Raw genomic sequence first — 15,756 nt, 5'->3', positions numbered from 1 at the left:
AGACTTGATTCTTAATTAAACCGATAGAATACAGCAGCAGTGACAGCTCTGTGGCGCTTTGCCTCAGTAAAACTTAACAGCCACTAAAGTTTCTTCTGAGTAATGATTAATGCATCCAATTTCTGTGATCTGTATTGAGCGTAGCATCATGGGTAATTAAATGATGGTCTACAGAGCGCTGACTGCTCTCATAAAATGACAAGGCCATAATTATCATGAAGCTTGGTTACCCTCTGACTCAAATACTAATTGTGTATCAATAACCAAGTGGAAGATGGTGCAGAATTTAATAAAACAAAACAACCCAAGCTGTATAAAATAGCTCACAGCTACATTATCGCAGTCAATGGCATCAGATCCTACTTTTTAAAAAATCCTGAGGTAAACTTTTACTATTCATATAATGCATATTTATTCATTGAGGAATTCCACAGGTCCATAAAGTGAGACATGTAAAACCAACAAATGGAATTACCTGCTTCAAACATATTTACATTTTCAAAGATTGCAGTGTTAATCCATCAAAACACAATAAGACTAAAAGGCAAACCTCTAACTTTTACTCCCTTGTATATTATCTTGTCATGGAAAGAAAAAAAACAAAAAAACAAAAAAAAAACAAACAAACAGAAACAGACTGCCAGACTTGCAGGCATCTGTGTTAAAAGGAGACTCACTCACTGAATACTGAACATAACACCTCAGTGACCAAGAATATAGCTTCCTCCAGTAAATACAATAACAAACGCACTGCACTCTTAAAAGAAGAGGGATGTGCTGTGAGGAACCATTTATCCGTCCTCATTGATTCATAAACAGGCATCATTTTCAAACCGGCAATACAACCTCAAATGCAGCAGCCACACAAATACACAGTACAGAGAAGCCTCCTCGGGGGACTGTGTGCCTGTCCAGGAGTCAAAAAAACATAATATAGGAGGGGAATATTGATGTTTCCTTTACAACCATTTAAATCAAGCCTGTTATTTTTATTATTGTTGTCCCTCTCCAAGATAAATAGGGTGATAAAAGGAGACACCCGCCCCGGTCTCGTTGACATTTTAGGGAGTCCTTTTGGAGCAGTAAAGATGCCCACTTGATGGATACCACAGCTCTATAGACAACGGGAAGACAAAATGAGGGATGCTTATGGATGCAGAGGCGGATAAGGCAAAGAAATTGAGAGAACATGGGCAGTGCACAGGAGGAAGGATCGGGGGTGTAAGGTGGGTGACATCAGCGAGAGACAGCATGGAGAAAAACAACAGTGGGAAGACAGAAAAAGAGAGCAGCCCGCCGAAACAGTCCATCAGCAAGAAAACTCCAGAACAGGGCAGAACAGGAGACGTACATCCAGGGAGAGCTGTACTGAGGGAGAGACAGAACAGACAGCCACAGCATCAGCCGTCAACCAGGGAAGATAAAAAAATAAAATAAAATAAAAACTCGACAAGTTGACGCACTCTCCTCTTTGTCTCTTCTTCTGTGTTTTCAGTATGCCGGTCTGTAGAGAAGCTCCCCAGAGGCGAGTCTGCGTTTCAGCTCCTGCCACAGCAGCTCCCTCTCCTTTTGGGCGCCCTTCATGAAGCCTCGGTTCTCCTGGGCTCTCCGAGACAGGTAGGGCATCACCTCATTCACCGGCCCGTAGGGTACGTACTTATAGACGGGGAAGCCTGCCTGACCTGGGGTTGAAGTGGGATGAGAGAAAAAAAAAAAGGCAAATGGGGCTTTGTAGCATAATGTGGATGAGAAGAGAAAACTTATTAGAATTAGAATATTTCTCTATTTACGTACAAATATCATCACAGACTTTTTATGAAGAGATTGTTAAAATGTGATTTTTGATTGACAAGTTTCAGTTAAAATTTCAAGCAACGTCATTTTAACCTGTTATTTGAACTCGACTGGACAAAGTCATGAAAAGAACATCCCGATCCCCTCAAAAAAAATCAGAAAAACTGACTATGGTGGACTAAGTGACGATCTGCTTTATTTCATACAACAACCTCTTTATTGTTTCAAAGACAGAGCACTCACTGCTCTATCCTCTGAGAAAACCACAAAGAAACACATGTGTCTGTTTACATCAATACCGGTCAAGGCCGTTTCAACTTCAGCCTCACATTGACAGACAACCGCCTGCTGCCGCTGTGTCTGTCTTTGACTGACAAACAAAGTGGTGAGAGCCAGCAGCGGCGCTTTGTTAAGACAGCTTGTCAATACAGAGGTGTCTCAGTTCATATGTCACGTTATGGGCTGCAGACTGACTCCTACATGTGACACCTCATGCAGTGCAAGCAGTCTGTGGAGTATATGTGTGTAGCTGAAAGGTCTTAAAAGACAAAGGTGAGAGGGGGGACAAGGGGGGGTATGGATCCTGCAGGGGCTAAACTTAAACTGCCAAATCATCCTTATGCAGGGGAGCAAAGATCAGTGCCTTGTCATTGAGCTAGAGTGTGTTTGTGTGTCCTTTTCTCACCCAGTGGAAAGCTGATCTGATCACACATTCCCAGTAGTTGACCAAAGCACACCTTGTTCTCTGTGGGTAAGAGACCAAGCTCATTCATTCTGGATGAGAGGGAGAGACAGAGAGACTTAAATAAATAATAAGTACTTTGGTTTATACGGATGCAAAGCTGTATACAAAAATCAATCACAAGTGTGTTTTCTACAGCGTGTTTGGATAGACAGGAAACCATACCTCCTCAAGGTCTGTTTCACTGTGTCCTCGTTATGTGAAGCCACCATCACATTGGCATTTCTGTTGAGTGCTATCTCGTCCAGCACATAGTCCAGACACCTAACACATATACACACACACAAGGAAGGCGATTTTACTGTGACACTACTGTAAACGTTTGTCTGTCAGGTGGGAATTACCACAATCGTTTTCTACGAAACTATTCACTATAAAATGATAAAATAGTTTACATGCTGCATATCGTGTGCATATTGTGGCTGCTGTGTCATAACTCATGCAAACAAATCTTTCTCATTAGCATCGAAGATTTATTATGCAAAACAGGACTATCTTTACACAACTGTCCCTAAACATTGAACACATTTACCAGAAACATGAATCAATTCAGGGAGGACCTGTGAATTCTGCTTTCCTGCTAGTACAGCCATTTTAATATGCATGTACTTTACCACCCTCTCCTTATTTTTAAATCCCCCCTCATGCTGTGCTGTAACCCATCAGCCAAACTCTGTGTCTGTCCTATGTTGATGTTTACCTCATAATCTAACTGGTGGCTTGAGGGCGGTCTTTCCTCTTTTTGTGCAAAACATATTGATCTCCACGGGGTGATTTCTTTGAGCTTGCCTTAATCTAGGACTGTCAGAAAATTGGTACAACACAACACCCCTGGAGTTTCTGTAACTTGCACAAGTCAACAGGGTCGAAGCTTGCTGACACGAGATGCTGAACCCAGAAACTCCAACTGAAGGACCGCTTCCCTAAAAATGAAATCCCTGTGCTGCCAATTGCAGCAGATTTGTGCCCAGAAGGTGGCTAGTTTAAATCTGTGGACCACATGAAGTGGCACAAGTAAAAAAAAAGAAAATGAGTTTTCCTGGGGTGTGTTTGTGCATGACATGTAACTCTGAACTTTTTTCAATCCAATAGCAAAAGGCTACAGTAATAGTGGGAAGCTTCAGAAGAAAGTTAAGAGAAAATGAGAGCTTGCTTTGGCTAAATATCTGTAGGTGCAGATTTGGAGAGTCTTCAACAGTTAATAAACAAATAAATAAACCTCTTACCTGTGATACATTCTATTGGTAGACGCATAATCGGGGTTAATAGGGTCCTCATAACCGAGCTCTTCGGCCCTCTCTCGCTCCTGATACATGTAGGCCCCACGCACCAGCTTGGCAGCGAAATGCCAACCCTCGCGTCGAGACAATTCTACGTCCATAGTTACATTGTCATAAGCCTCCTGCAGAGCAAAAAAAAAAAAGAGGATGATTCACTCTTAAGTAAAAATCAACTAAATCATGTTTAGATAGAAAAATTACAATAGAGCGTCCCATTTTTATTAACTTCTGTAGATCTAACAAGTCAAAAGTCACACAGTCAAATTATTTGTTATAACACAATGCAGCAACATTATTCTTACATCAAGTATCAGCCTACCTATTCTACCTGACCAAGACTAGACCACTGAGCATAACCAACCAGACGCCATGATTGCTTGAAAAATGGAGAACTTATGGGAGACGAACATTGCTACATCGCTGTTTCACTTCCACAGTTATTTAAAATATGACACGAATAAATTTGTTCCCGTATAAATGACAAGCAACACATTTGGAGAACTACTGGAGATCTGGAATTCTGGTAATATCATCTTCAGCAGCAAAGCAGTGGCCTATCATAACACACCGCAACTAACTGTGATGTTATTTCTATTTCACAATACTGCACATTTTAGGTGACAATATGGTAAGCCTACGTATGTTCTTTTGACAGAATAATAATAAGGTTGAAAAAAGGATGCTATTCACATGAATGACACTACTGTGACTTAAACAGCTCCTCATTTGAAATGGTGTATTTAGAAAAAAATAAATATAAATATCCTTCCAATATTATCCTCTTCTTCATGTTGCTGTTTCATCCTCAATTCAGCTGACACATAGTAATCTCTTTACACATTGAAATTTGGAGTTACACGATTTGCCACAGCGTGCTCTTTATCATATAACTGTTGCGTCTGTATGCTTTGTGTGCATATACATAATTTACACGTTCTCTTATCTCTTTTCCAATTGAGGATTCTGACCTTGAGGTAGCATTGGTAGGTGTTGAAGATGACAGGTTTTTCTCTGTTGTAGATCCTCTGCATCTCTAATGTCAGTCTGCTGATAGCTGGCTGGAAGTAGGTTTGCTCTGCATCCACCATCAAGCGAACACCATTCTCTATGGCATGCTGGAATAATTAAAAAAAAACATTTATATTATTACACATTTATAATGTGTAATACCACTTAACAGTGTTCATTATGCTAACGTAAGATAGTTGCATTAAAACTTTCCTTTACTATGATTTTGATTACACACAATACCCTAGACTTGTTATTGTGGTGACCATCTGTATGCACTAAGCTCATGAAATAAAGCCCTGCTCTGGCTGTCTCTGCTGCACCTTGTCGTCAGTGTCATTTCTCTCCACAACAGTGCTTACAGTGGTTAGCAGCTCTGCAGTGGCCTTGGTCATATTAAACATGGCACTTTTGTATAATACAACATGTATGCATACTGTATAAGGAAAAGAACAAGACAGAGATGCAACACAAAAAAGATGCTACACATACACAAAAGGCATGGCAAGCGAGAAAGCACAGCTTGCTGTGAATTATCACTGCACTGTTGTGGCATGTTTAACAAATACACATGCCACGGCAGTGTAGTGATAATTTATGCAAATAGCATTACTTAAACCAATAAACATGCCACATTTGGTTAAACACTAAGTGCCTGCTCCTTATAACAAATGCAATTTGCTGCTAAATCTGTGTATATTAGTGAGCAGCGATCAGTATGTGTAGTTTATGTGCATTTACCTTGACCAAGACGTCCATGCGCTGTAACATCCTCTTCATTTGCTTCTCCTCCTCCACAGTGAAGGACTCCAGCAGAGGCTCCAGCTCACCTAGCTGGGCAAAAAAAAAGGCAGGAGCGTGTGCACCATGAGATGTTAACAAACCAAGTATCACACAGCAAGACACCTGTTAGTGCTTCTTACTTCATCCACCCTTCAGCTGGCCTTTACTGCAAGGTCGACAGATACATCGAGGGTAACTTGCCCAAACACATAATAACAACGGCTTCTCGACAGCGAGGAATAAGTGAGTAAAATGTTTTAAATTGCATCAGATTATGTTCAACTTTTGATTTTAGTTACTGCCAGATTTTTCTGAAAGGTCTTTGTCATGAATGTGTCACAAGCTTGTTCACATAAGATGAAACCATCCCAGTAACACATTAATACATTTAGACACAGTACAGATACATGACAGATGCAGTGCATTTCAATTAATTGCTTACAATTCAATGTCAGTTCACACCTTTAGCTACTGATACTTACAGTTATCTACCTGCTGTAAAATGAATAACGTCAAATTTGGAAAAGCAAATAAATTAACGACAATTCAACTAAATTATTGTCTCCAGTGAGTTTGAGTCTTGATTTGCATTTCAAGATTCTGGGATACTCTTTCATCTGTATTAATTTACAGAAAATTCTCTCTCTTTCAGCATGTTTTGCTACTGACCTCTACATTTGGGACGACCAGCAGGTCCGATATCTTTGTTCTGTCATCTATTAGGCTGTTCCAGTCGAGCATGTCAATGGTTCTGTCAGGGCAGAGGAGTAGAAACTACAGTACATCAAAACCCTATTATTACTATTTCAGTCAGTATGAAACTAAGTCTGTCCTTAAAGATTAACTTTAAAATAGTTATCAAAAAGTTTCTCACTTTTCTCATGTGTGATTTACAAACTGTCTTTCACCTCTCTTTCCATCTGTGTTGACTTTACATATTACGCAGCAAAAATTGAATTCTGCAAACAAATTTCAACAGTTGATGTTTGCAAATCAGATCACGTACTACTTTTAACAAACACTGTGGAAAATAAAATGTCAAATACAAGTCAAATTGCAAGCTGCAATCCATTAGGACACTATTTTGTTCTCTTCATCATCAGACATTATTCACTGAATGAAGTCTCCTCTTAATTACCTTGAATATAATGACTTCTTTTCTGTGTACAACACTGAAATTGTTTCACATATATTTCTAGTTTATTTTGGCAGTCCGTGCTAATGCTTACCCTGGAGATCCCTCTTTCCTGGCACTAAACCAGCCATAGAAGTCACCTTTTGCACCCAGTTTTGTCAGGAATTCCTAGATGGACACAGAGATCTAAAGTACTGCAAGGCACATACAGTAGTGAAGCAATATCCTCACATTGTATATGAAACAGGAGTGTGGAGATTATCTATATCATTGGATGTAACATTTGGTAGAGAGTACACATGTACCACTATCATTAAAGATCACCAGGAGAACAGAGGAGGAAAAACTTCACCTGCAGTTGTTTGAGCTCCAGCTTCTGCTCCAAGGTCTGCATGCCATCTTTCCCCTGCTGTGATGCCAGGAAGGTGAAAAATCGCCGCCATTTCACCAGGACCTCTGAAAACTGCAGCTTTAAAATAAAAGCGGAAAGTCAGTGCACCACACCCCTTCCACGTGAGTATGAGCTAAATTAGAGCACTGACCTTTTATCACAATCTTAGTGCCTACCAGAAACTGAGGTCGTCCTAGAGCAGTCATTTTGACAGCTGAAAAACCATCTATTGAACTTCCACCTAGAGACAGAACATTTCAGCACAAATTAAATTATGTAAATCATGTACAGACAAAAACAAAAACGTGAAAAAAATGCATGCTTAATGTGGCATGGCCTGTTCATATTTAATTGGTGGCGGTAATAGCAAATGTAGATGTCAGCAACGTCAACGAGTCAAATGTTAAATCTTGATCAACAATTAATTTCATACTAGTAGAACCTTTCACCATTGACTTCTATTTAAATGCAATTGAAGATATCTACAATTCAATTTTGATGTGGTGTAAGGTTGACATATCCATTATGTAATTTTGACAAGTAGCACTTGTATTAAATAACATCAGTAACTCAGTTCTCACTAGTGGAACTCTCAATTGATGATATCAACAATTCAATTCTTACAAGTAGCGAAGTCCATTGTAGATATCTACAGTGCACAATTGTTCTTACTTTGCAGATATCAAATGTAATTCTACATATCTAAAATTGTGCTCTGACAAGTCAAAATCAAATTATTGACATCTTGGAATTGTAACTAATAAGAATATGAATAGTACGAATTACAGATATCAGTAATTCCTCTTTCGCTAGTAATAGTAACGGTTGCAGATGTACAATATCTACAATTTTCACATGTTGAAAAAGGATTGTGACTATGGGAAATATAATTTTCCATTTCAGATATCAACAATTGCCTGTTCCGATATGTCCAACATATCAACAAATCTCTGCGGATATGTGGGTGGTATATCATTAAGTACTTCAAAGCCATTGGCTGACTTTTAAATAGTATGTCTACCTGAATATTCAGCAAATGAGCTACCATGTTAATTTTCAATATGCTGCCCAAATTACCATATTCATTTTTGTACATAAGTCATTGAGGATATCTAAAATGGCATGTTGGCTATCGAAAATCCCCTTTTTCCCTCACTAGTTACAAAAAGGAATTAGATATCTCACATATAATTGTAACTAGTACGGATATAATTTTCACTGGTTAAAATTGTATCTCAGATGTCTGAAATGTGATTCTAGATGTCTAAAATTACAGTCCTATTGGTTCCAATTCCAAGCCAACACATCAATAATTAAATTTTTACTAGTCAGAATTTAATTTTAAACATTTAGAATTCCATTTATGATATCTGTAATATAAGAAGAACTGTAGATATCTACAATGAACATAGCCACTAATAAGAATTGGATTGTTGATATCAACAATTGACCTTTCCACTAGTGACAAATTGAATTGTTAATTGATAATTAAAATTTTGTCTAGTGAGAAGTGAGTTGTAGGTATCACTTAATTCACTTAATTATAATTGCAATTAGTCAAAATTACATTATGGATATGTCATGTTGGAATTATAACACTTGAAAACTGAATTATAGATACCTGTAATTGTGTTTGAATAGAAGTCAATGGTACAAGCTGACTTGTTGTAATTAAGTTACAAATACCTACAATGGATATTTAATTAAGAAATTAATTGTTGATATCAATAATTAATATGCTGACTAGTGAGAAATTAATTGTAAATATATTTTGCTATCTTTTGCTATTAGTCCATTACATTATGGATTTGGCTTGGAATAAGACAAAAAGCAAAGTTAAAATAAAGTTGATAATCGTTACTGTTAACTGTTTAAATGCTAAAAGCCATAGTGGATTACAGAACCAGACCACAGGTTGAGGGGTGGCAATATTTGCAATATTTGGTAGAAAATATCAACATATTAAAGACAGCAAACTGAAGAGTTACAACTTTAACACAGCATGCCAAAACAACCATGTTGTGAAATTGCACTGCTGATGTAGTTTAATTTCTGTTTACTTACCAGATGCTTTGATGCATTTGATGAAGGTCTCCATATGCTGGTCACATTTGGCCTCATCGGCGTAGAAATAACTGCGGGCTCCAGTTACTCCCCCACGACGGTCCCCAAACTGTTTGTGCGCTTTATATTTTTTCTCTCTGTGGTCCTCGCCTGGGGGTGAAAACAAATTTGCATGCCTATTACGTCTAATTACATCATATACTGTGTCCACAAATGAGAACAAAACAATGCAGCTTACCTATGCTCTCTTTCTCTGCAGCGGAGACACATGAGCTAAATTTCAAGACATACAAAAGGACGAAGTAAGTTAATTTGTATTTGTGCAACACTTCAAAATGTAAGATGCATAAGAATTACAGGCATTTTTGGGTTCAATTCGGGAAGTGGCACTCTCTCTGTGATCATTCTGGCCTTGTGGCAATGGCATGCCAGAGGCTGACATCGTGTTTAGTGACCCTATATGCTGAACTGTCCCGCTGTCAGCCTGCTGACCCTCCAGAAAGGGCAGTTGTAGAGTCGGATCACACTTGACCTACTCTCACCCTCATCACAAGGAACTGGGGAGCTCATGAAACCAAACAGATGACTAAACACTGAGCATGCTGGTCCTCAGGGACGTCAGTAGGATTCAAAGCCAGGAAATTAAAGGGGGTTAACTTGTTTTAGCAGCGCATTACTTTCAAATTAACATTACTTTTATTTTTAACACAACTACAATGGGATCCGTTTGACACTGACTGAAATTGTATTGCCTTACGCATTTAATTTAGACACTGAGGCCACTTGCTCAGTCCTCTTTTCTTCATGTTAATTTTTTATTTAAAAATAGTAGGGCAGAAATGATTAATCACGAGCAAAACTGCTTCTCAAAACCTGAGAATTTGCAGCTTTTCACTATTATTTTCAATTCAATGTTTTGGGGTTTTGGATCATTGGTCTAAAATACTAGAAAATGTCAACTTGGGAACTCTGGGAGAATGTGATGGTCATTTTTTCACTGCTCTCTGACATATTTCAGACGAAACAATCAGTTAGGTGTAAAAATAATGGACAGATTTATCTCTAGTGAAATTAATCATTCAATGGAGCCCTAAAGCAATCTCAGAGTTCTATGTAACATTGAATAGCTGGGTTAGGTAACCTTGTTGTTACTACTGGGTCCAGCTATGCACCATGATTTAAATTTTGATTCAAACACTTTACACTGGTTATATATCTTCATGTCAATCTTTTGACATGAAAAGGGATATTTGAATAGAATTTGACTACTGGCACAATTTATTGGTTCTTGGCAGCTTTGTTATTAAAAATGTCAGTACCGGCCTTCAAAATCCTGCATTAATCAAATCCTTACTATAAAATTAGTAATCTATAATTTAGGTTTAAATGGCAACTACACAACTAAAGCTTTACATTGTAAGAACCATCCTCTTAACATTAACCACGGCTTGCCTCTGTCCCTTATATCTTCTTTCTGTTGCAAGGAACTGACTAATGTTGTTGTTGCTATCTTGACAGATCACTAGAGTGCCTGTCAAACCATGCTGCCTGAGATCAAGCTGGCTTAATGTGCCTTGTCCTCCTGCTTTACGGTTTGAAGGTGTTCGTTCGCCAAACAAAAGCTGTCTAGGCTAAGGTTTGATACCTCTTTTGATGTTTCCGTGCAGGCATCCCCAAGACAAAGTATATCAAAGCTGTGCAGAGATATCGTGTTTCTAGTGATATAGTATAAAAAAAACTGTGTGTGTACATGAAGGGTCGAAAAAAGTCACAGCAAAGGGCTTGCATGGGAGCTTTATCACCGCACACAATGTGATAACGAAATAAAACAATGATAGAGGACATTCTGTCTGACATTGCAGTAAGCCGTCATTATCCGTCAACAGACTTTAACTCCATATACTTAAATACACTGCCTAACAGCCTTTTCATTCACTTTGTCTGACCTTTAGAAACATAGAAATGTTATGTGAGATATAAAAAAAGGTCAGTCGTTTTGGGCTGAGTATTATACTTATGCTAAGTATATCTGACAAGCACATTTGTCTTTTTCACTTGAAATCCACAATGAAATGGGCACCAAATAATTATTCATGCAATTCCTAAATGGGCAAAAAAGTCAACACTTTATTTTGGACTACGAGATGTCCCTATTTCTCATAAGGTATGAATGCACGGGTCTGCAACTAATGTAACATTGCTGCTGCGGCTGCCTTGAAAGACTGCTTGCATAAGGTTTGTGCTGTCATCCAGTTCACCCAGCCCTCAGCTCAGATAGCCGCTGCCTTGTGCTGCTCATGTGACAGGATTCCAAACGAGGGACAAATTCTCTCCAGCCAGCCAATCCAGAATGAGGGGTCATGTCTGAGCCAACAAATCATGATGTAAAGAGTATTTACTTCCTGGTTGTGAGGCATATTAAAATAAACCTATTTTTGGCATCAAACAAGGGGAAAATACTTTGCAAGGTTATGTACTCCTTCTAGAGGTCAGTTTACATTAGATAATTAAAACAGGACAACAGCTCTGCAGTTATATGGCGTATTTTGGCCTTAATATTGAACTGATTTCTGACTGACTGTACACGGCTGATTGCTGCGACAATTTGACATGAAGACAAAAGCATACTGAAAACATAATTTTTGACTGTCTACTGAAGTCTATGGTAATACTGTAAGTTTCGTACTTCATCTCTTTCTGCTCAGCCTCCTCCTGGCTGATGTCTTCCTCCACACTGTAGTCCAGGACAGAGCCGACACCGAAAGCCTCATTTTTCTGGATCAGCGGCCTGATGGCCATATGGTCCTCGCCAGCTACAAACTGCCCATAAAATGTCATCTTCATGAACTGGTTAAAGGCTCTCTTGCCCAGGATCTTCTGACCTAGGTGCATTATCTGAGAAGAAAGAGAGAGGAAATGATAACCTTTTTTTTTTCATTTTTGACAGGTATATGATGTATCCGTGATTTATGATCCTAATTTACTCTACATGTCATCTAGCCTACCACAGTCGTGCAGGTTTTGAAGGCAACAGACTTACCTGTCAGGATATGGGTAAAAGACAAAAAGCAGCAAGTTGATCTTTCATGAGAAAAGGAAATTAAATCATGATCTTACCCCCGAGCTACAACCACAAATGGCATGTAAGACAAAAACAGGGACGGTGAGTCATTGCAGCTACACTGAAAATCTGCGTGATACCAGATTAGCCTAGTACTTCACATTTCTTCTCGCTTTCACAACCACAGCCAAGCTTTCCATTGATTCTGTTTATTACACGAAGACATGATAAGTGTGAAAAGGAGAGTCTATTAAAGCACTGTAACAGCGTGCCTCACAACATTGGCTGAAACAAATTTTATGAATGGAAAGTGTGCCTTGTGGCCAATCCATCTATATACTGAGTAGCAACATTACCAGATGAACATTAACACTATAACATGTCCTGACATCCAGCTGAGGTTAGGTAACATATGGATCTCAGTGCTTTGCTTGCTTGCTTGGAAAAACAGGTTGGAATTTGAGAGGTGGGTGTTGCACATGTGCTAAGCCTGAGGCACAACAGTTAGGAATACGGGTCCAATTTTGACCTATAGCTGACTGGTATTTTGTTTACCTTGAATGCAACTAGTCTTTCAAGTTGCTAAGTTGCTAAGTTATTGTCAATACATTAATTAATAAATAGGCTTATCTGTATGTATCAGGACAGGGCTAATCATTTTGTCTGGTGTCTCGTGCCTTTTTTTTTTTATTTAGTTTCTATGGCGACACTACCAAAAGCAGGCGCAAAATGCCACATTTGAGTAAACAATTATGCTAACTTTTAACAAACCGTCACCATTAAGGCACCTGACCAGCTAATATCCCATTAATAAACACACTGTATTGTTAGTTGCCAGGCAGCACGGTAAGGTAGCTCTTCATTACCTCTTTATTCTTATCAACCAGGAAGTCAAAGGAGCAGAGTTTAAAAACCACCAAACTTCTGAGCAGCTCCAATGAGTCTTTGCTCTTATAAGCCTCCCGTGTTTGCTCGAAGTCTACGTAGACCTCATTAGCAGCGGCGGTGCTGTTGTCGGTGCCGGCGCGGTCCCTCCCTCCTCTCCCGGGCCGTCCCGGACTCGACCGCGCCGTCTCATGTCGAGCGTCGCCGCGGCTGCTGCCAACGTCCCGCGGCTCCGCCTGGGTCGCCGAGGTGGAGGTGACGGTGGAGCGGAGTCTTCGGCTGGAGAGCAGCCGTTTGAAAGGAGAGCCCGCCCCTGCCCGTGCCAGGGCTGGCACGGTTTTGATGTGAAACATCAGCCTGGAGGAGGTGGATGTCAGCGGCGCGGTGGAGTGAAGCGGACCATCTGCCGGGGCTAGCCGCGCACGCCACAGTGTAAACAGATAGGGAGCCAAACGAGCACATTAGCATCACTTCGCTGTTGGATAACCTGTGACGCAGGAGTTTTTCACGCCCAAACTTTGTTTTTTGACAGGTGCACGCCCAGTTTGACTGGAAGACCTGTTCCTGTTTTCTCAGATAGACACTGGGGAAGGTAATAGTGAATTCCTTGTTGAAGAGGAGCAGTTTGTCCGTGTAGTTTTAGGGGTAGGTTTATTTTTAAACAAGTCTTTAGAGCCCTTTGTTTAGGTTCTCTAGAATGGCTACAACCAGTGTGCATAAGGTTTACTACCATTAAAGGGAAAGCCAATGTCATTTTAATTTACATGCAAGATTTCCAAAGCGCAAATTTGTGGTACTTTTAGGCACTTAAATCAGTTAGGAAAAGTATAGCTGATACTTGTACTCTGGGCTATTTATTACACAACTGAATTTACCAGTTACTTTGATTCAGATCACCAGTGGTGGAGTGAAAGTACATTTACTCAAATACTGTACTAAGGTACACATTTGAGGTACTCCTGCCTTCCTTGAGTAAGCTATTTTCTTCTCACGCCACTTTCTGCTTGTAGGCTACTCAAATGCGAGGGAAATATTTGACATCTTTTAATCTGACAGTTTTTACAAGTTACTTCTTTTTGCATACAAAACATATGAAAATGCTCAAACACAGCTGTAATCAGTCAGTTCAGCTAATTAACTGACAGAAAATTAATTGGCTGCTGATTTGATAATCAGTTGAATCGTGGAGAAAACAGTCATCAAATGAATCCACAATGAAAGCAATCATTAGTTGTGTCCCACAGTGAGTAAAAATTAGTTCCACCTCTACTACCTACAACTGCGAAATTACATTAATGCATTGGTAATAATAATTAACAATATAATATAATAATGGTCACAGGGGCCATAATCCTTTTACTTGTAATACTTAAAGTACATTTTCCTGATTATACTTACATATGTTTACTTGAATCACATTTTCAATGCTGTACTTTTACTTGAAACAGAGTATTTTTACAGTGTGATATTAGTACTTTTACTCCAGTAAAGGATCTGAGTATTTCCTCCACCACTGCAGAGTACCACCTCGATACAGTGCTATTGGTTTAATAACACAACTGTATATTAGCTCAACCTCAGCCAGCTTCAACATACTGTAGATAGATAGATAGATCGATCGATGATCCAGTAATATCACTGTGAAAAGGGGCAGAGTTTTGTATGATGATTACTCTTGTAAAGTACATTTTGTTTTTGTTTTCTTGACAGAGTCATTTCAGAAAGCTTTCTCACATGGAAAGAGACCTTGCCCCTGTGGGATCGGCTGATACGATATTCATGTAAGTCAGCCACATAATTTGCACTCGCACGGTGGCCAAATAAGCAACAAATTACTCTGAGGACTTCACCTTTCAACATCATTTGCAAGACAAATAATCATATACTTGTGTAATATCCAAGTAATTGTAGGGCTCACAGTTCACCGCTGGAACATATTTGTCATGCATAACATTGCACATGATTTACATAATTTAAAGACCTTTTTTTACAATGTGAATTACAGTCAGAACATCACAAAGCATAATTTATCATAATTGTCTAATGTGAAGTCATTTATAAAAGGCCTGTCAAACAATTTGGGGTCAAAGCAGTTTTCTGTTTTGAATGCTGGCTGTGGGTTTTGTTGACATATGGATCGTGGATTATGCCTGTAGAATTCAATTACAAACGTCATAACATTTTGTAGAGGGCTAATGAATGACTTTATTTTGGACATGAACCTCTTCGAGGCCCGCGACTGGAATGAGATATGTTCTTGTGATACCCCAGGCACATCATTAGTAGAGAAAGACGTTGGACTGGATGTTATAATGCATCTGATGTAATGAATGAAAAACGTGATATTTCTCCTGGCTTCAGCCCACATCTTGCTCTGGCTAAGAGGCCCTGCACTTGCATTTATCCAGTGCAAGAGGCGCCACATGCCAAAACTACTTCATGTTAACAGATGGGGGAGCCATTGTCTAACATGTAGTTATCACACTGCTGCCCCCTCCACCCCCCACCACACAAAGGCACACACTCTCTCCATCCATCAATTAAAAACTACCTTTAATTATTGTTCTCAAGTAGGTTACAATTCTGCAAATCGTAGCCTATCATCTATTCAAA

At 39.3% G+C, this 15,756-nt stretch overlaps 1 protein-coding gene across 1 annotated transcript; it reads right to left on the bottom strand.

Moving 5' to 3' along the window:
* Positions 1-694: 694 nt before the first annotated feature.
* On the bottom strand, positions 695-13,496 carry prodhb (proline dehydrogenase (oxidase) 1b). The gene is made up of 14 exons (XM_041937529.1): positions 13,125-13,496; positions 11,884-12,092; positions 9,436-9,470; positions 9,198-9,347; positions 7,310-7,374; positions 7,095-7,211; positions 6,837-6,910; positions 6,277-6,358; positions 5,566-5,658; positions 4,785-4,931; positions 3,763-3,938; positions 2,702-2,800; positions 2,480-2,568; positions 695-1,682 (listed from the first exon to the last, which is right to left on the bottom strand). The coding sequence occupies exons 1-14, from the start codon at positions 13,494-13,496 to the stop codon at positions 1,492-1,494; spliced, it is 1,899 nt and encodes a 632-aa protein (XP_041793463.1). The 3' UTR covers positions 695-1,491.
* Positions 13,497-15,756: the final 2,260 nt, after the last annotated feature.

This window comes from Chelmon rostratus, chromosome 5 (assembly GCF_017976325.1).
Source record: "Chelmon rostratus isolate fCheRos1 chromosome 5, fCheRos1.pri, whole genome shotgun sequence".
Lineage (NCBI taxonomy): Eukaryota > Metazoa > Chordata > Actinopteri > Chaetodontiformes > Chaetodontidae > Chelmon > Chelmon rostratus.
The sequence above is the reverse complement of the archived record's forward strand: the minus strand, read 5'-3'. Positions and strand labels throughout refer to the sequence as shown.